We start from the raw sequence: 20,796 nt of genomic DNA, 5'->3' as shown, positions 1-20,796 counted from the left end.
GGTCAAACTCTAATCTTAAATAAATGAAGATTTACTCTTTCTAACTTTATCTGTCCAAACACAAGAGCTGTTTAGTAACTGAGAGCAGAGCAGAGGAGAGCAGGAAGAAAAGAGGTTTATTTTAAATCATATGTAGTTTGTGGTGAGAGTGAGAGTAAAAACTGCGTCATGTTGATGTGAAAGACTCTGTGTCTGTCTCCAACCCGCCTGCAGCTTTCACCCAAGAAGACCTGGGAGGGCTTCATCGGAGGTTTCTTCTCCACTGTGGTCTTTGGCTTCATCGTGAGTATACTCCATTTGCATTTACGACTCACTCACTCGCACAGTCCGTATTTCCTTCTACACACAGTTTACAAGTACCCACGGCAGGTAAGGTAGTGATGTTTTTTGTGTCCGCTGTTTGCAGTAGCTCATATATGTCAACGAGAGGGGGTTTTAGAGCAGAATGCAAAGTCTAAATCACAGTTGGTTACCTGCCAAAATGTAGATAAGAAACTGCTAAAACATATGAGTTGTTTGGGTTGTGACTGGTGGCAATTTTCTATCAAGCTCCCAACTACCAGATTATCATAACATTCAGTCACCTGATATTTATTTCTCTTCTCAACAAGGACTTTTAAATAGTACCGTATTGGCCAGAATATAAGACGACCCTGAAGTCAACCACCCCTTTCCAGCAACACACTTTCACACTTGTCCTCTTGGGAAAGTTTCCCTGAGATACTCTTTATACAATGAGAAGAGAGTCCTCAACCTTGAAGCCTTTTCTCTCGTAAAAAAGAGAAAAAACGTCTGTTAAAGCAGAACATAAATCCCAACATTTGTTTAGTTTATCAGTCACACACTCTCTCTCTCTCTCGTCAGGCTCATGGAAATGGTCGAAATTATTTTCTCTGGCAGTTAGCATTCTCCAGACTTTCCTTTTTGAGCTCCTCGTCATCTGTGTGCCTGCAGTATATTCTCGGCTGCCTGACAGACGATTCAGAGCCCGGTCTGTTTCTGCAGTAAAGACGTCGGAAGATGCTTTCGGCTCGTCATAACTTTATTTCACCCCGCAAGAAAAAAAAGACACAACCTACACTAGATTTCAGAAACTCCTGCAAGTTAAACTGAGCCAAACTACACTCGCTAGCAGAGCAACATCAAGGCTACAAACAATCCATAATGCAACACTCATTCAAAAATGATCACTGGTCTTGTGAATCCTTGAATATAAGATGACCTCACTTTTTCAAATGCGTATCGTCCGATACTTCAGGCCAGTACAATGCTGATTGCAATGTTTGCAGCATCTCCACATACATATAGACGACAGGGGCGTCCAGTTTTCCAACCTAGCAGTCATTGATGCTCATAATCAAGTAGCTGATCTTTTCTTTGTGTCTTGTTGTGTTTTGTCGTACCTTCAGCTGGCCTACCTGCTGTCTCAGTTCCAGTACTTCGTGTGTCCTGTGGGCTACAACAGCGAGACCAACAGGTTTACGGTTGAATGCGAACCCTCTGATATATTTGTGATGCAGGAGTACACTCTTCCTGCCGTGATACAAAACACACTGAGATGGGTAAGACTTTAATCTCTCTGTTCATTTCATTTGAAAATCTTTTCATCAATAAAGACCATTACGTTTTAAATGATACAATATATTTCATTATCGCCAATATATGCGCCACTTCAGATTCAGGGACTCACAACACTGTGGATTGTTGTCTTATAGAAATATTTTGAAACATTTCGAGCTGAAATTGGCTCTTCAAATCACCTACAGTGTTTGTTTTGCACACTCATAGCTTTAGAGCAAATTAAAATGATTGTTTTGCTGTTAATCTAATCGATTTTTAATATTTCTTCCGTCTCTCCTTTAGAAAACGGTGAACCTGTACCCCTTTCAGATCCACAGCATCTTCCTGTCGTCCTTCGCGTCTCTCATCGGTCCGTTTGGCGGCTTCTTTGCCAGCGGATTCAAGCGAGCCTTCAAAATCAAAGTAAGGAAATGTTTCATCAGCTCAAATTTCTTCTGTCTCGTCATCATGTTAGTTAACATCTCAGCAGTGTATATATTACTTCACTACTTAAAACACTGCTTTAACAAGTTGAGTGAATCTTCTCAAGCTACAAGCTCACAGATACACACATATCAGTTGAAGAGAAGCATGCAAATATTTCAGAAACTGGTTGGACTGCTTTAACCGTGGGGGAAGCTGAGATTTTACTTAAAGTGACAGTAGCCCAGCAGCACTTTGCTTTCATCCTGCACACAACAGCACAAAATCACTTCTGCAGGCTGCCGAGGAAAACTGCAGTCGACCCCTGAGCGGCTCCACTTCAGTATGAATACAAGTCATTTTTCAGTTATCTGCGCCCTTTACTGTTTTGTTTAGTCAGTGCTTCTTTTACCTTGAGGTATATTAAAGTGGCTGTGGTTCAGGAGGTAGAGCGGGTCGTCCGTTAATTGGAAGATCGGCGGTTTGAGCTCCTGCTCCTCCAGTCTACATGTCGAAGTGTCCTCGGGCAAGATACTGAACCCCAAATTGCTCCCGATGGCGTCATGCCGTCAGTGTGAGTGTGTGTGAATGATTAGACTCCTCCTGATGAGCAGGTTGGCACCTCGTACAGCAGCCTCTGCCATCAGCACATGAATGTTTGTGTGAATGTGGCATGTAGGGTAAAAGTGCTTTGAGTGGTTAGAAGACTAGAAAGGTGCTATATTGATGCAGCTCATTCACCATTAATATACCGACTGCCTCTTAATCACATCTACATTTAGTAACTGTATACACTAGCAGGTGATCTTTGCAAAATACATGTTAGAAACACCAAAGATGACAGTCGACACTATATAGAGACAAAAAGCTTGAGGAGAGGGAGGGTGATATGATTGAAATTGAGCCATTGCCGTCTCACCAGGGACACATTTGAATATTTTCATGCCAAGACAACCAGATGAATAACATGTTAAACCAAAGTTTATCAGGTACCTGAGTCCTGATGTCTCTCCTCTCCTTCAGGACTTCGCTAGCACCATCCCCGGCCATGGCGGCATCATGGACCGATTCGACTGTCAGTACCTGATGGCCACCTTCACGCACGTCTACATAGCCAGCTTCGTCAGGTAAGAAGAGGAATGGAGGCTTAGAGGAGTGAAATATAAGATGATGTACCATCAAGTTCCATTTCAGGTTTCATTTGTTAGTATTTCAAATCTATCTCACTTGCCATATGTACGTTGAAGTAGATATGATCATTTTTTCTCTCCATACTGGTTATAAAGTGACTCCACTGTAAGAAATGAGGGTCAAATCCTCCACGTTTCATGCAAAAATGCTAAAATGAGATTTCAGCAGTCTGAGTTTGCCAGATAGAGTGGCTTCTTTTCTACAGCGGAGGGAAACGTCCTGGTAGTCGCGTGTAGGTTTGTTGACGATATACCCATTTGATTTGTCGACCTCAGACTGCTGAAGCCTCATACTGGCTTCAGCTGAACCTTTCAATGCATTTGTGTGTCCGGAACGAGTCTCCAGTTTCTGTGTAAAGAGATTACAACCAGTATGGACATGAGGATCAGTAACACTTAAAACACACACACGGCATGTGAGTGTCGTATTAAGATAGACTCGAAATCATCTCCAGGCTTTAAGCTCTTAAAAATAAAAGAAAACAAAGCAACACTGCAATAATTTCTCAGTTTTAGAAAAGGAAAGACTTGCTGCTTGCTATATATCATTGTTCATTGTTTGTAAAGCAAATGAAAACCATCAAAAAACCCACAAAGGCCTCCTAACAATAACAATATCGCTGCAGTATAATGACAACAATAACAAGTTAGAATGCAATTTCAAGTCTACAAATGTGTTTTCAATTCATTTTTTCAGCTCAGGAAAGAGCAGAAATGATCTCATACTCACTGATTTTGAGTGTAACAGATACTGTGAGAAGTCCATGTTGTCATTGTAAACAGAAGAAAACAAACTTTTGTTGTCTCTTGACTACAGTAATTGGTGCACTTCAAGATACGGCTACAACTTAGATGATTTTTTACCTGCCAGCGTAAATTATACACCTAAGAATTACTGTTAGATGAAGGTTGGTCGCCTGTGAAAACACCCTGCTGGCTTATCACCTTATAATTTATTACATTTGTATGTTCTCAAAACCCTCAGCAAGCAGGAAAGAAGGTAGAGAAGAGTTTCTGTTAGATATAGTTCCTCTAATATTGCTGTAAGTTGAGGTTTATAACCCTGTTCTCATCCTGTAGGGGACCGAACCCGAGCAAAGTGCTGCAGCAGCTGTTGATGCTGCAACCGGAGCAGCAGCTCAGCATCTTCCACACCCTGCACTCCCAACTGAGAGAGAGGGGCATGCTCCCCCCCGCTGCAGCCCAGGCTGAGTGAAGAACCTCTGGCTTCACAGGGTGATGACTGGAGAGAGTGTGTGTGTGTGATTGGTTTGGAGAGTTTGTGTAAGCATGTACACACACACACACACACACATACACACACACACATATGAAGACACACACGATCTGAAGTATGGCTGTCAAGTGTGTGATCCCAGGCCTCTCTCAGAGCGTCATCCTCATCCTGCCAACTCTTCATCCAACTTCCAACCAGCTCAAAATCACAACTTTAAACCTGAGGTGACTCTCCAGACTACGTGGAATCACCTCGTAGTAAAAAAAAAAATACCCATAACAACAACAACAACAAAACATTTGCCGGCTTCATTGCTTTCGACTTGGACCGGCACATCAACAACACACAAGCGAACAGGCAGCCCCCCCCTCCTCCCTCCCCATCCTAAAGACTGAAGATGAAAACGTCTTATCGAACAAACATTGACTCTCAAGCACACTGCTTTCTCAGCGCAGGTGGACGGCGGATGTGCAGGGTCCCTGTGGACGGCAAATATTGCACTGACTTTAGCTGAACAAACGGATTTAAGAAGCTTTTACCAGCATAAACTGGGCCCAGAGTGTTGGGCATGTGGACCTGAGCTACAGCAAAAAAAAAAAAAGACTATTGAGACTTGTCTTTCTGGGTTTGAGGGTGGGTGAAGTAATGACGCAGCAGGGTTGTCAAACATACTGTAGACACTGTTTTATAGACAACGCTCTTATGTAATTGTCTTAACCTCACAGCATAACAAAACAAAACATGTAGCATGTACGCAAGTCCCGTCTTGGGCTACTGCTAAACCAAGCCATGTTTATTCTCCTCTTCCACAGTGTGAACTTTTAGCTTTTAGGTTTCTGTCTAAATCTAAATAACTGGCACAATAAAAGTCAATAGAAGATTGACTTGTAGGCATGTTAAAGCAGAAACTAGAGCATCAGCAGTGCACTCAAACACTCAAGTTAATGTGTTGTACATAAATATAGTGAAAATATTTAGCTGAACAAATACCTAATATATAACTACTTGTGTGACCTGCTGGGGGACAAATGAAAAACACTTTTAAGCTATGAGAAATGATATGCAAAAAAAAAAAAAAAAAGAAAAAAAAAAAGAGATGTAACTCATTTGTAGCCTTTAGCATGAACAAATTAGATTTTTAACAGGCAGGGATGTAGGTTTGATCTGAAGTTGAGGGTGTTAGAGGGTGTACTGGGTGAACTTTTACTAGAGATTGTGTAAAGAAATTAAAAGGTATAGTTTGACATGTTGGGAAATACGCCTATTTGCTTTTTTTGCGTGAGTAGGAGAAAATAAGACTCTCATGTCTGTGCGTGAAGTACGGAGCTGGAGCTGGAAGGCGATTAGCTTAAATTAGCATAAAGACTGGGGACAGGGGGAAACAGCTACCCTGAGTCTGACCAAAGTTCTAATATCTGCCTACAAAGGCACCTAAATCTCACTAATTAACATGTTAATTAACGGTTTGAACGTACAACAGCAAACAGTTTGTGTGAGATGCGCAGAATGAGGAGCAGCTCATAATTTTTCAGAGCAGCTAGCTAGGATGCTAGTTACATCAAAATCAAAACAATCACAATACTGTATTAATCTTCCAACCAGGAATAATCGTCCTCTCTGATATTTTATGTGATGCCGGAGACTTTTCACTGAGTAGAATCAGAGGATTTCAGCAACGTAAAGGAGCTTTTCCTCCATTCTTCTCTACAGTAAAAATCGTTGCTGCCAAAACTTCTGCATCCTGTCGATGCCAGAATCCCATCGGATGTGAGTTTTTGATGATCAGCATAAATAACTTCAAATTGATTGAACTTTGGCTGCAAAACCTGCCGGAAAATCAGCTGGCACAGCTCACTTGATTTCCTCTGTGGAAAGAAAGGCCATGTGCTGCTCAGTGTTGAACTTTTGGTGTGAAAGCCCATAAATGTTGGACTGATAAACTTCCTGTAAAAACACAATTGATTGTATTTACATTTCTGTTTTTATTCAGAACAAATAAATGAGATACATGTGATCTAGTGAGCTTTAGAGGCATAACTTTGAAGAGAGACACGCTAGTTGTTTCCTCCTGCTTCTAGCCTCTATGCTAAGCTAAGCTAAGCTAAGCTAATCGCCTGCTAGCTCTAGAATCCATACTGCTCCATACACAGACATGAGATTGATATGTATCTTCTTATCCAGCTCTTGAAAAGAAAGCCAATAAGAGTATTTCCCAAAATGTTGAAATATAAATAAGACTGTGCTTCCTTTTATCCGGTTAACCAATGATTTTAGTTGCACTGTAGCTGTGGGGGGGTGGGGTGTAGACCCAGCAGACCACTCCGCAGATCCCACATCTCTGGACTCAACATTTGTCAAACTCTTTAAAAAAATAATGCTATTTTAGAGTCTTCTTATGCATTAAATCACTGTTTTATGATTAATTTTTGAATGTAGTTTGCAATATAATATGATTATCACTGCTCCCTGCAATGATGATATAAGATTTGAGTATATATGGACTATATATACTGTATTATGTGTGCATATACAGCATGTACTGTATATGCAGATATCTAAGTATATAAAAATCTGATATTCTGGGCAGTTTTTTATATTAGCAATGTTTTTATCTTATGCAAGTTTCCTTAGAATATGGATGAGATTTCAGTGTATGACATAATTTAACTCAGGCATGTGTGATGAATCACATGTTCACCCGTGTGATGAATCAGACCATGCATTATAAGCGTGTTACAAGGCCACGTTTTTTTTTTTCTTTTTTTTGCGCCCGACGGGGGCCGATGAGATTCTCTGATTGAATCCAGAGCGTTTCACAAAAGAAATGTTTACCAAAGCACTGTCTGATTAACACTGATTTCCTTCCGTCATTGGAAAAGCTCCAAGGGCCCCAGATCCAAACCATCCCCTCTTTGTCCTGAAGAAACCAAAACAAGCAGAGGAGAGTTTTTGGAATTCAAGGGTTTTCAAACTTTGGAGCACTAACATTTACATCTGCGGCCCGTGCAATGTGTGTCACTGTATTCTGTTAACTTCCTTCAGTTGTTGGACAGGATGTTATAATTTATTTGTCCAGGTTGTTGTGTTCACATTTTCTCATAGAAGTGCATTTTAGTGTGTTTCTCCCCTTCTCACCATTTGAAATGAATGGGGGGTGTTGGGTGGATTTTTGGGACCAGCTGTATTGTACTGTATAACTAAATCCTCTCTCTGGCAAAACACACACACACACACACACTACTGCTATACAGGCTTTTCTGTTTGCAATCGTCACTGTCCAGGTAACATCCTGAACAAGATGATGTAGATATCTGGATGATCTTCAAATTAAAGCAATCTGACCAAAAATGGGAAACAAGAATCAACACAAACAGCTGATTGTCAAATTATTTGAATTATTATTATTATTATTATTATTTAGGCTGTTTTTTTAATATGAAGTCTGGAGTGTGCCACTTGAATTTATAGGTAATTTATAGGACTGTAGCTTTATCAAAACTATTGTTCAATATTTGAGAATCAAGATGTAATTTATTTCATTTAATTCAAACATAACACACGACACCTGATCCTTGAACTGCACCGTGGAAGTGATTTTGGCTCCGTTCATTCACAGAGCCTCTGATGACTCATTCGAGAGAGTTGTTCTGTAATCGTAACCGTAATCAGCACGGTTCAATAGTTTCTTCATTTTGCATAAAAGAAAACAACAACTGCGTAGTTGTGCTGCGGGCAAAAAGGCGTGCAAGAGATCAGACGCCCTCCTCTGGAGTACAAGGCGCTGTTGTTGTTTTGGACAGATCATTCGAGATCAAATATACATATTTTTCCAATTTCAAATGGTTAGACTTGTGAATAACAAGTGACATGATGCTGATCAGAACTGTACTGGTAAAAAGTTATAAAATTATCATGTAATGTACCAATCGATAATTCCTTTTTGTCTGTAAATGATGAATGAGTTAATGAGGTTCTTGTTTTTATCGTGTCTTTCTGTAATATTCCATCTCATATTTCAGTTGTCTTGACATGCAGTAGTTGATGAGCTCTGATTGGCCAACAAAAAAAGAGCTCCTGTCACTTCTCTGTTGGTTGGACGTCTAACAGTCTGACTTACGTGTTAAATTTAGAGACCTGCAGCCAGTCAAACAAGAACGATGAATTGTGAGATTAAATAATATCGAAAGACATTTAACTAGTATTTTGCAAATTCTTTCAATAGTTCATTAATTATGTCATTTTTAAAAGACAGAATAATGTCACTGAACTTGAATTGGCATATTTAATGACCATAATATAACTTTTTTTACTGATAGTTTTAATGAATACCATCAATCAAAAACTTTTGATACTTTATAATTATTCTGGTGGCATACTCCAAACTCAAGCAGTTTTACGGATTTAGTTCAACTTAGAGGTTTAAGTTGTTGTGTGAACTAATTTATATTTCTATCCAGGTTATGAAGGTAAAACACTTTGTGGTACACACTGGTAGAACAGACAAGGTTGTTTTTTTGGTAGCCCAGATGTCAGGTAACGATGCACTACAGATGTTTGGTTGCTTGTCTTTTTAATTTATCATTTTGTGTAAATGTTGTTTGATTTGCTTTGAGCGGAAATGTTTTCTAATGAAAATCTATAGCTTTTTTTTTGGAGTGGATAAGATTAAATTGCAAAATTTATATTGAGGAAGTATGTTGTTAGGGGCAATACAGAGTAATGTATTAACACACATTGATATCTATGATAGGGATATTTGTGAAGCTGTTTACTGTATGGAGGTGAATAAAGTTTTTTTTTCTTTAAATTGTCTTACATGTTTATTTATTACCTTTTTAAATCATGACAAAATGAAGAATTCACTTTCAAGGGAACAACTTCAGATTTATTCACAAAACCAAGCTCGACAATTTGTGATTTAACAAAAAAAAAAACTGATTTAGCACAGTGAGAAAGTGAAGATGCAGCGTTTGCAGTTATGTAGCCATTACAAACAGACATCGAGGCGTTGAGAACAGAGACCGATCAGAGGGAACATTTAGACAACAAGGACAACAAATGTAAAAAAAACAGCTGATTTCTGAGTGGTAGTTTGGTGTCCAAGGAAACGAGAACAAGCTGCTTGATTTGTAACTGACAAAGTATGACGTTGCAGTTTTTAATTATATAGATATAGTTTATATTAGGCTAAAAGTTTGCGTTCTTTATCTTGGATAAAACAAATTCAGGCACATATTTTATGTTAACGCCTTTCTGTAATAAGTGCATGTTATATTCAGAAGAACTTGTTCCACGTAAAATATTCCTTCCATAAAATCACAGAAATTGCAGATTACAGATCAAGATGTAAATGCCCATAAAATGAAACGATACTCTCGAAGCAGGACCAAAACATAAAAATAGCAAAAATATAAAATGACCAATTCAGTAAGTCACAGACACAAAGAAATGAGCAATAATCATTCTTTAAACTCCACATAATGTTCTGTCCCAGGTCTCCATTAAAGTGCATCTCAGATTTGAGTCCCTTTGATTAAGTAGTAAACACACATTACTGTACATGTCCAACATCATAGCAGTGATAAAAGAAGCTTCAAGTAGCTGAGAAATATTTAACAGAAACAACAGTGACCCCTTCTGGAAAAAAATACTACATAAAACCTCCATAAAAACAGAATAACATGACCTTGTAAAAAAAAAAAAAGAATTTTCAAGTCAAACTTTAAACAAGTATAACTGGACCTAAAAATCAATAAAAGCCCCCAAAAACATGGCATTTAAGTGCACTGTCTTTCTGTTAAAAGATAATAGTATAGAATAGTACAGAATTATTATGTATTTCGAACATTGAGATCACATTCCGGTGAGATTACACACAAATATCTGAATCAAAATATTTTTGAAGTAGTGCAATTTGAAATATTATAGAGGAACCCGTACATTTAAATTGCCCAGCGCTCCAGACTAAAACCAAGGCTGGTTACTTACAAGCAACTCAATATTTATACTCAGGAGTGGTGGGAATATTCTGAGAGGAGACAATTATGTGAAAAAAACCTTCCTTATCTTGAGTATTTTTAAAATATTTAAGTCATCAGCTCTCTCCTGTGAACTCCTGTAACTGAATGTGTCTGAACGTGTTCAACAAATCTTCCCCCCGGGCTAAATTAAAACCATGTCAGTTGGATGGACTCTTTTTCCTTTTCCTTTTTTTTCTGTACTTGGCACAGAAATGAAACTATAATTACAAAACCTGTTTTTTTTTTCCTGCTCTGCCTGTTCTTTTTTACGGTAAACTGAATAATCCACAAAGTTATGAGTGATGTGATCTGAAGCATTTGACCAAGTACTACTTAAGAGGCTTAAATTTAAAATAGTAAACTACATTGTGGGTATTTAAAAATAAGCATGTGCGTGCTTGAAGATAATCTACACCCAAGTCCATTCAATGACTTCTGATGGCTTACTAATCAAAACCAGCATTAGTATAAAATTAAATGAACAAATAAGCTTTGGCTGTCAGTGTCGATACCAAACCATCTGGTCCACTACCTGTTTTATAAACCTCAACTTCACCTCCAACTTGGTCACATCCAATCCTACGTTCGCTGATTACTTCTCAAGATTTGAACCAGGTTTAAACAGAACAACCTACTTTCCATTTGATTCAAACCTACAAAATGGACAAGAAGTCAAATGGAAAATAACCAGCGACTCTTTCGGAGACCGAGCATTTGTAGCGAAGCCTCACAGCTCTGTCAGTCTTATCTTAATTTTATATGGCACTTTCCTCCTCCATAGCTAAGTAACTAAAGGGTTGAAGGGCACTCTTGTCTCGTCATCTTCCTCCTCTATAGCAGTCTTTGGGTCGGGTCTATCAGGGCAGAAAATGAGCCGTAGCAGCGCTAGCCCGACACGCACCAACAGCCTCAACACGAGAAAAGCAAAAGGCACCGTAATCTCCATCAAGTGGAAAATTGAGGCGCTAAATTTACTCAAAATGCATGTCAGGAAAAACGTCCCCAGAGCTACGCAGGGATATAATGCTAGCTTAGCTAGCATAAACACGTGCTCGCGTCCGCCGTATCGTACATAAGGGTGCAGGGTTTCTTGTTCACTGTAAAGAGCGACCACCCAAATAGCGAGCTGAAATATGCCTGCGAAGAAAATTATCACACAGCTAATCTGAATGGCTTCCAGTTCGTTGCGGGAGTTGCGCGGGAATTCGTGTGTTAGCTGGTAGGCTAAAGGCAAACCTCCGACAAACGCCAAAGATAAGGTGTTCAGCAGGCCCATGAAGCGCGTCGCCTTGGTGACGTGGAGGAAGAGCGAGTGGTGGACAAACCAGAGAAGGCCGACGGTGGCGAAGGAGCCGAAGTAGGCGAGGTACTCCGGGCCGTAGACCTGCAGAGCCGCGATCAGGCTGCCGCCAAACTGCTTCTCTACAACCGTCGGGTCTGGAACGTTGTCCTCGCTGAAGGAACAACGGGAGGATGAAGGTTAGAAGGTTTTCAGCACATTTCAATACACTTTTTTTTTTTTTTTACAGTATTACACACTTAATACATAAGTATTAAAAAAACACAAAATAAACAAACATCCTTTACAAACTGATATTAAGTGATATTTAGTGTTGCAACTTATCAGTTTTGTTCATTTTCATAGTTTTTAAAACAGCTTTAAAGAGCAACTTGCAGGTCGGCAACCCCAGTTAAGAATTGATTTTAAAATACTACTGTTGGTTTTACATTTCTGATCTGCTACCTACCTAAACTAAACATGGAGAAGCAGCGCTCAGTTTTTAAACAAACTCCCAGAAAACTGCAGGTCTGCTGCAACTCTCAGTTCTTTTAAATCAACGCTGAAGACTTTTCTGTTTGCCACTGCCTTTTTTAAATCAAATTGGAGGCTTTTGATTCATATCTTACACTGCACTGTAACCTTTACTCTCCTGTTTCATCTGTCTTATTCTATTTTAGCTTGTTTTTATTTGCTTTATGCACTGCTATCAGCACGTATCGCGATATTGTTTCACCTCACAATGCTGTAATGTCTGCTATCACATTTCAGGCAGTACCAACATTAGTAGTGCTTGTCTACTGACAACACACTTTCCCACAACAGAAACTAATGTTCAAAGGTCAGTTATATGTAGCAGCATCCAATTTATGTCTTTAATCACCTCCTTGTTCACTTAATCACTATTTTCACTTTATAGTGACCAGTAAATTGAGATATTTGACACTTGTGAGTCATTGTCATTATCCGCCATAACAATAGTTAACAGGATTTAGCAAAAAGCAGTGTACATGCTCTGAGCACAGATATGGACTAGAGAAGTAGTGAACACACAGTAAACTTATTAGTTGTTGAACTACTTTCCTCTTTCCCAAATGCCAGAGCATTTTTTTTCAAGATTAGATAATAGACAGAAATAGATAAAAATAGACAAAGAGTTGAATAATAGGAGGGAGCTGCTGTAACGGGCTGCCAGCCAGACAGCAGCATCTCGCCAAGAATTTTAGTTCCATTATGAAAAGTTTGCTGAACTGTATAATGCAGAAACTTCACACTTCAATCTGGAAACTCAAACTCACCAGTAAATTTAGTGCACTAGTTATGGAGTGACTTTAAATACATTCACAGTTTTTAATCACTAAAACATTAAAAGCAGGATAGATAACTATGCATATACTAATCATTTTGTCAGTTTGTTTGTTTATTTTAATCTAATGACTTTATGATTTGATTTTGCTGCCCTTGTGAAGCAGTTTGTAATGAGGACTTAAGAAAGTGCTCTATAAATAAAGATTATTATTATTATTAATAATAATAACTACAATACCTGCATCTGTAACAGAGAGATTCAGAAGAAGATGATCTCCCTTTCAGATCAATAAATCTTCACAGGGCGGGACATTAGTTGTACTGAGTGTTGCTGACATTTCTATTTTATTTTTAGCGGTTAGCTGTGTCTGCCCATCCAACTAGATACTAATAATATAGACGAAGAGCAACAAACCATATGTCCAGGATGAGAAGCGTTGCTACGATGGCGTAAACTCCATCACTGAAGGCCTCCACTCGCTCTTTACTGAGGGGTTCGTTAGGCAGGTATGTGTAGAACAACATGGAGTCTGGAGTCTCCTCCACCTGACCTGAAGTGGATGAGACATCGGGTTTATTCATTATAAAACGCCTCACTATAATAAATCTCTATTCAGAGTTCTTGGGTTTATAAATATCTGGTAGATCAAACATGTTTCTCCTCTCGGCAGGAAAGCTGCTGCTTACCAATTGCTTTGCTGCGACACCACTTCAAACACTGGGAGATGTACGGCAGGAAGATGACAATGGCTAACAGCACGTAAGACTGAAAAACATATCAAAATGTCACTTGGAGAAAAGAGATGCAGACGGAATAATATTTAAGACAACAATATTATTTTGTTTCTATGCTCTGAGCTGTTGGGACAGTCTGCCTGAGGATGTGAGAGAAACTGAGAGTGTTGAAATCTTTAAATGTAAATTTAAGGACCAGTGTAAAGGATTTAGTGGCATCTAGTGGTGAGATCGCAGATTACAACCAACTAAATATCCCTCCATCATGTTTTAAAATGTTTTATTCCATCTTACCCATTTAACTGTCATTATCTTATATCGGCTTTATCTAATTCTTATTGTATTTTAGATCTATTTCACTGATTTTTATTAAGATTCATCTTTTTTTTTTACCACACGTGTATTAATCTTTGTTTGTCCTGTCTACATTTGTTCTGTCTTATTATGGGCTTGTCCGTCATCTGTAAAGCACTTTGACTGATTGATTGAAAGGTTTAAAGGTTGAAGTGAATGCACAAAAAAAATAATCATAACAATTCTGATAATAAAATAATAGTTTAGGTCCTTTTTGATGCATAAATGCTGAACATTCCCTGATTGTATTCTCAAATTGGACCATTTGCTGCTTTTCTGTGTTGAATATTATAAATTCTACATCTTTGGGTTTTCATCTGTTGCTCGGACAAAGCAAGACATCTGAAGATATCACCATTTTTACTTTTTGACATTCATTAATTCAAAGCAAACTAGTGTAATCGTTATTTTTGAACTATTCATTTCTAAAACAAGCAAACAAAACAAAACACAACCTACAAAAATTGCCAAAAAAAGTTGATTTTATAGTTTTCAAACAAACTACTGATGTTAAAATGCTACATGCAGCACCATCAAGAGACTGAGGAACAACCTACCAGCTGGAAGAAGATGAAGGAGAAGATGCTGGCGAATAAGCACATGAGAGGAACCCTCATGATGACTTTGAGTATGTGATGTTTGTAGAAAGTTTGGTTTTCTGAGATCTGGATCTGCTCGTTGAGAAGGAAGGGGCGGCTGAAGGCGTACAAGACGATCAACGACTGCAGAAACAAGACGTACAGGATTTTTAACTTCACAGATGTGGGTGATTATGCATTATTAACAAGGTGGAATAAAGGCAAACATGCTCAGTTTAGGTTTTGATTATTTTCAAGGTGTATTTTCCAAACCTGAATGACGCCGATCACCATCACACAACCACAAAACAGTAAAATCCCAAGGATGTTAACAGGGAAGGTCGCCATCAGAGAGAACTGCAAAGAAAAGATGTTTGTGTGTGTGTTAGAGAGCTTTAAAGACATCAGTCAATTAAACATTTATTTGTGCAAAGAGTGTGACTGATTTAACTGCCAGTTAGTGACTCATACTGACTGTGTACGGTAGAAAGGTTATCAGCATCATGCAGGCCTGAAATAGAACCGAAAGCAGAACATCACATAAGAAAGAAGGAAACGTTCACCAGAGAAAAGTTTCATTCACGAGCAAAATAACGAAAAGGAAGTCTGACAGCCGAGATACTCTATCACATAATAAACACACACTGTACATACTGTACTATAAAACCTGTATGTCAGTACTGGTTTCTGTTCTGTTCCAAATTGTTTGTATTTTGTTTTTGTGTTTCAATTTATTTGTACGTTTTACTACACACTTGTAAAGTTTCCTAAGACATGTGTGACTTTACTCTTTTAATACTATATGATTCCCTGCTGGGGAATAGGCAGGCTCTGATTTGTACAGTATTTGCTGGCTTCAGAAATCAGACTTTTATTAGCATTTGTAATGTTCACTAAAACAGGATTTGAAACCAATTTGACAATATAAACTATAAGAAGTCAGATCTAGACTACTTTACTTGCCCGTGGCTGATCAGAATCAGGTTTATTGATGAGTAAATTTGCTCATACAAGGTATTCACCATGGTGTTTTGTTTGGTGCATAACAATCAAAATATATGAGTTAAAAGAAAATACAAGTCAAGTAATCATAAATAATGTAAAATAGAAAAAAAGGATAAACATAAATATATAAAATGAAAATGAGCACCACAATTGCATTACATTTTGAAAAACGAAAGAAACAAAACAATTAAAATTAATACTTTAAAAAAAAATCAATGCCTGCCAGCATTAATGTGACCCAGAGGAGAGTCTTCAGTGTTTGGACACATTAGTGGGAGCTGAGCCTGGTGATTTGCGGCTAATTTCTTTATGGATGCACAGAGGGTAACATCATCCACATGGCCTCACTTTGTCTTCTGCTCCATTATTTTCTCAGGCACGGTGGCCAATCAGTGATCTAATCATTACCTTCTGGTGAGAAGTTATTAGGTATTTACTATCTGTCTCTGCTTAAAACAAATATCCAAGATACTCAAAATGACTTTATTTAAAGACACACTCATATTAACATCATGTCTAATGAACACCTGTTACTTACAAGGTTCAGCAGTGCAAGACAATCATCAATTCGTACAATCACTTGAAATAACCTGTGAAAATAAACACAAATTAGTGATAAAATAACAAACCTGAACATTGCATTGCTGTAATAACAATGATCGTTATGATAATAATAATAATATTCACCTGATATGAGCCGCCCATGCAACACTCACAATTAGGAATGTCATTAAGTAAACAGCGATCTTTGTTGTCAGCAGAAGCTGAACGCTCTCTCTTAACTCCTGCGATGCACAGAAACAAGAATTTAAAGGATATGGAGGTGATTTTCTATATTTCTGTTACTGTCAACAAATCATATCCAAACCAACAATGATTTACCTCGTTATCTTCAACCTTCGTATGGGCGACAGGTAATATCTGTAAATAAATGTAACTGTTAAGTAAAGCAGAGTTATATGGTGTTTCACAGGTGCATAGAAAATACAAAACCATAAAATACAACAATCACTTCAGAGAAATTAAACTAAATACAACATTTGGGTTTTCAGATCTGAGGGGTGTCGGTGCAGAATAAAGGGTTAAAACTACAAGATCTGAAATATGAAGCAGATCCAGATCACACAGGGATTTAAAATGAATTAACAGAACCTTAAATTGAATTCTGAAATGATTTGGGAGCCAGACTGTTTCAGCAGGACTGAGAGAGAAGTTCTCTACATCTTGTGTTTGTTAGAAGGTTTCCTGCTGCATCATTCAGGCGAGTAAACAATGAACTGCTTTACTCAAGAGAGGAAATGAAGGTTGTTCAACTAAACATAGCACAAAAAGTAAGGAAATTTGTGTTTGGCAGATTATTTCGTTGTTGTAACAATGCTTCTTGGCAAGAAATCTGATACCGTTGGAAAGCCTGTTTATTTTCCTTTTAAATGGTGCCACATTTGTAAGGAACATGCATTTGTGGGATGAGCAGCAGAGCTGAGTATGTGGGTTGCGCCCATGAAAAATATGCCAAATCTTCTCTGCCAATACCAAACAGCTTATTCTGCCATTGACTCTTGTTTGGTGTTTGGTGGATTGGATGATTCTTCAACCAGCATTTGTCGGTTTGTGGGGTTTATCAGAGACTACCTCCAGATTTTGGGAGTGGAGAGGATGAAGTGACCTCAACCCCATTGAACTCTTGTGGGATCAGCTTGGGTGTGCTGTTCGTGCCAGAGTGACCAACACAACCACGTTGGCTGGCTTGCGACAAATGCTGGTTGAAGAATGGGATGCCATCTCACAGCAGTGTGTGACCAGGCTGGTGACCAGCATTAGGAGGAGGTGCCGGGCTGTTGAGGCTGTGTATGGTTCTTCCACACGCTACTGAGGCTCCTGTTTGTTAAATGAATAAATGATTAAATTGCCAATATGTCTTGTTTCTTCAAACTTCAATCATCCAATCCACCAAACACGAGCCAATGGCAGAATAAGCTGTTTGGCATTGGCAGAGAAGATTAGGCAAATTTTTCATGGGCACAACCCACATACTCAGCTCCGCTGCTCATCCCACAAATGCATCCTTACAAATGTGGCACCATTTAAAAGGAAAATAAACAGGCTTTCCAACGGTATCAGATTTATTGCCAAGAAGCATTGTTACAACAAAGAAATAATCTACCAAACACAAATTTCCTTACTTTTTGTGCTATGTTTATGTTTTTGGGGAGCAATGTTTTTACATCAGCAATATTTCTGATTTGTAAATAGAAATATTAAACCAGACTCTTTATGTGCTGATTGAAGCTGAGATATTGATCGAATGTCTATCTGCAACTAACGATTATTAGCAATTAATCGATTAGTTGTTTGGTTTACAAGCAACATGGTGAAAAATATTGATCACTGTTTCCCAAAGATCAAGACGACGTCCTCAAATGTAGTTTTGTCCAAACCCAACGATATTCAATATACTGTCCTTGAAAACTAAAGAAACCAGAAACTATGTGTACTATTTTAAGTCTCCTCCGCTCAGACCCGTGTTTTGCTTATTGTTACTTAATCTGCATGTTTGACCTTCACTATGCAGAGTTTGTTTTCACCTTAATCTGCAGATGGAGGAAAGTCTGAAGGTTAAGACGTGTATCTACAAGCATGATTTGCAACTAATGCACAAACATTGAGAATGGACTCTACAGTTAAAAACTTCTTAAATGAAATATACTCTCACCAGCCACTTTATTAGGAACCCCTGTGCAATCTAATGCAAAACAAAACAACAGCTCTGCCATAAAATTTACATTAATGAAGCTTATAAACTTCCAGTTTTTGTTGACATGGACAAAATATTAGAAACATCCTTCAATAATGCACCATCACCACCCACTATGACCTCAATATTACACAGAAAGTAGATTTATCACCTTTCTGACAGTGTCAACAAAAACTGGAAGTTTATAAACTTCATAAATGTAGATTTTATGGCAAGGCTGTTGTATTGTTGTGCATTAGATTGCACAGGTGTTCCTAATACAGTAGCCAATGAATGTATTTGCATATTCAACATTCTGGATTTTTCCAATAAGGGAGATGGATGAAATGCCATTTTGAGGATTTTAAAGTGGTAATTATACTTTTTTTGTATGGAGAAAACACATCAGACACACATAATTGTTCCAAGCAGAGTATTTCTTTTATGTCTTATTACATATCTGGAGGGAATATTTAAGAACAAAGTTGTGTAACTGTAGCCTTTCACTGCTTGTCCTGCAGTTTCTGTGACACTTTAAGATACTTACTGAACTCAGGGAATGATAATAGTGATCATTAACCATAATGTGACTCTGCATATTGATATCTCGCAGGTGTTTCCATCTCCACACCTGACACCTGACACTGTCACGTGAATGATGGTTTCTGCAGTCCAAACAGCAGGCCGCCCTTCCGCCCACTAACCTGCAGTCTATAAGATATCAGTATTCAGATATAAAGCTCAGTGTCTCACCATGACGGTGGCTATGATGGAGATGAGCGCATCACTGTAGGCCAGCAGTCTGTGGGAGGACTGGGTGCCGCTGTGGCCCTCTCTGTCGGACGGAGTGACGCTCTCCAGGAACGAGGAGGACGCCGTGTGACTCCTTATGGCCTTCTTCTCCATCTCCTCCTCGACGTGGTGCTCTATGATGTCGCTTTCGTCGTTTTCCCCCATCGCGGAGGAGCTAAAGGCCCGCAGAGGACGCAGGAGGGAGCATGGACCCGGTGGACGGAGCTGTTTGCAAACAAGCGAGTGACAGCTGACTGAGGGCGGGGAAACCGGAAGCAGCTGCTGTTTGTTTTCCTGTCTGACGCAGCAGCGTGCAGCGAAGATCGTCTTTTGAGGAAGAGTAGCCACTCTGTGCTTAAAAACAGACCCAGCTTCTGGTGTAAGATAGATATAGTATATTTAAAATACCATATGATTTCTCTCTCTCTTTTGTTTAATAGTGGATATTATTATTTTTGGTTTAGTTAGTACTGGTGTCATTTTTGTGTCTGTCTCTAAAGGTAGTCTATGAGAAAATGTCAATAAAGTTGTGTTTACATTCAGCAGTGCTCAACAAAATGCATTGCACTGAATGCATTTTCTTCATAAAACATCTGCAAAGCTGATTTTTAAAATGGTTTGAACATTCATGCTTGTTTGTCTTTTCCTGCTGCATTGCTACATTTCTTGGCGTGTTATCACCGCCTGTAGATTAGTGGAATAACGTGACCATTGGCAGGAAAGCTGTATCAACCATTGAACCAGGGACCCACTCATAAAAACATTGCTCCATAGCACTACTTATGGTCAAAAACTCCACATAGTACCTTTAAAGGGGGCATATTATGCATATTTCTAGGTCTATATTTTGAATCTGGGCCTCTACTGGAATATCTGCATGATTTACAGTTAAAAACTCCTTATTTATCTTATACTCGCCCTTAATGCAGCCCCTCAGTTCATCCTATGTCTGAAACAGGCCGTTTTAGCTTCTGTCTCTTCAAGGCCAGCTTCTGGCAGTTTCAGAGGCTACGTCAACAAACTGTGAAACAAACTATAGTAGAGGGATTGTACTACTTTTTCCTCATTCTTTACTTGAAATATTAACCTCTTAAATACATCTGTACATGTTCAAGTTGAAATCTGATCCGAAATATGACAGTAGATGACGCAAACAACACATGGAAAAACTTTAGCAACAAACTTAGCAGCAACTTTGACCATGTTAAACATCCAACATGATAACAGTATACAAAATTAGAAAACCACAAAAAACATTTTATGTCCCCTTTATGATATTTGGGACCATGTTGGAAATGACTGTTCTCACGTTATGCTGTGGATTCAGTATTATTTAGATCCAAAAATAAATCAAACTTAAAACATATTTATGATAGGAGTTGCCAGGATGTATAATTATCAGTCTTTTCAGGATTAAGCAGCTGTTTTCCTCAGAAAGTCACAGTTTGGAAAACCCAACTGATCATTTGACAACACATACCACTGCTTTGAAGTTATTTCCAATTTTTCCAAGATTGCAGCCTTGCTCATCTTGCATCAGCAAAATAAAGCTATCAGATTAAATTATTTAAATTAATCCCC

The 20,796-nt window shown here is 38.5% G+C and overlaps 2 protein-coding genes across 2 annotated transcripts in view; one reads left to right on the top strand and one right to left on the bottom strand.

Annotated features, from left to right (window-relative positions):
* Positions 1 to 9,217, top strand: part of cds1 (CDP-diacylglycerol synthase (phosphatidate cytidylyltransferase) 1) — a 37,346-nt gene extending 28,129 nt beyond the window's left edge. Inside the window, exons 9-13 of the mRNA XM_042421986.1 lie at positions 214 to 282; positions 1,410 to 1,562; positions 1,864 to 1,983; positions 3,007 to 3,110; positions 4,254 to 9,217. Coding sequence (XP_042277920.1) covers positions 214 to 282; positions 1,410 to 1,562; positions 1,864 to 1,983; positions 3,007 to 3,110; positions 4,254 to 4,389 — 582 coding nt within the window. The 3' untranslated portion in view covers positions 4,390 to 9,217. The remainder of the gene's footprint in view (positions 1 to 213; positions 283 to 1,409; positions 1,563 to 1,863; positions 1,984 to 3,006; positions 3,111 to 4,253) is intronic.
* Positions 9,218 to 9,273: 56 nt separating this feature from the next.
* tmem175 (transmembrane protein 175) lies at positions 9,274 to 19,614 on the bottom strand. Its single transcript, XM_042422444.1, has 10 exons — positions 19,177 to 19,614; positions 16,572 to 16,610; positions 16,377 to 16,474; positions 16,228 to 16,279; positions 15,160 to 15,195; positions 14,958 to 15,041; positions 14,664 to 14,828; positions 13,705 to 13,783; positions 13,433 to 13,568; positions 9,274 to 11,884 (listed from the first exon to the last, which is right to left on the bottom strand). The coding sequence occupies exons 1-10, from the start codon at positions 19,378 to 19,380 to the stop codon at positions 11,212 to 11,214; spliced, it is 1,566 nt and encodes a 521-aa protein (XP_042278378.1). The 5' UTR covers positions 19,381 to 19,614; the 3' UTR covers positions 9,274 to 11,211.
* Between the last annotated feature and the right edge of the window lie 1,182 nt (positions 19,615 to 20,796).

This window comes from Thunnus maccoyii, chromosome 9 (assembly GCF_910596095.1).
Source record: "Thunnus maccoyii chromosome 9, fThuMac1.1, whole genome shotgun sequence".
Classification (NCBI taxonomy): Eukaryota; Metazoa; Chordata; class Actinopteri; order Scombriformes; family Scombridae; genus Thunnus; species Thunnus maccoyii.
The sequence above is the reverse complement of the archived record's forward strand: the minus strand, read 5'-3'. Positions and strand labels throughout refer to the sequence as shown.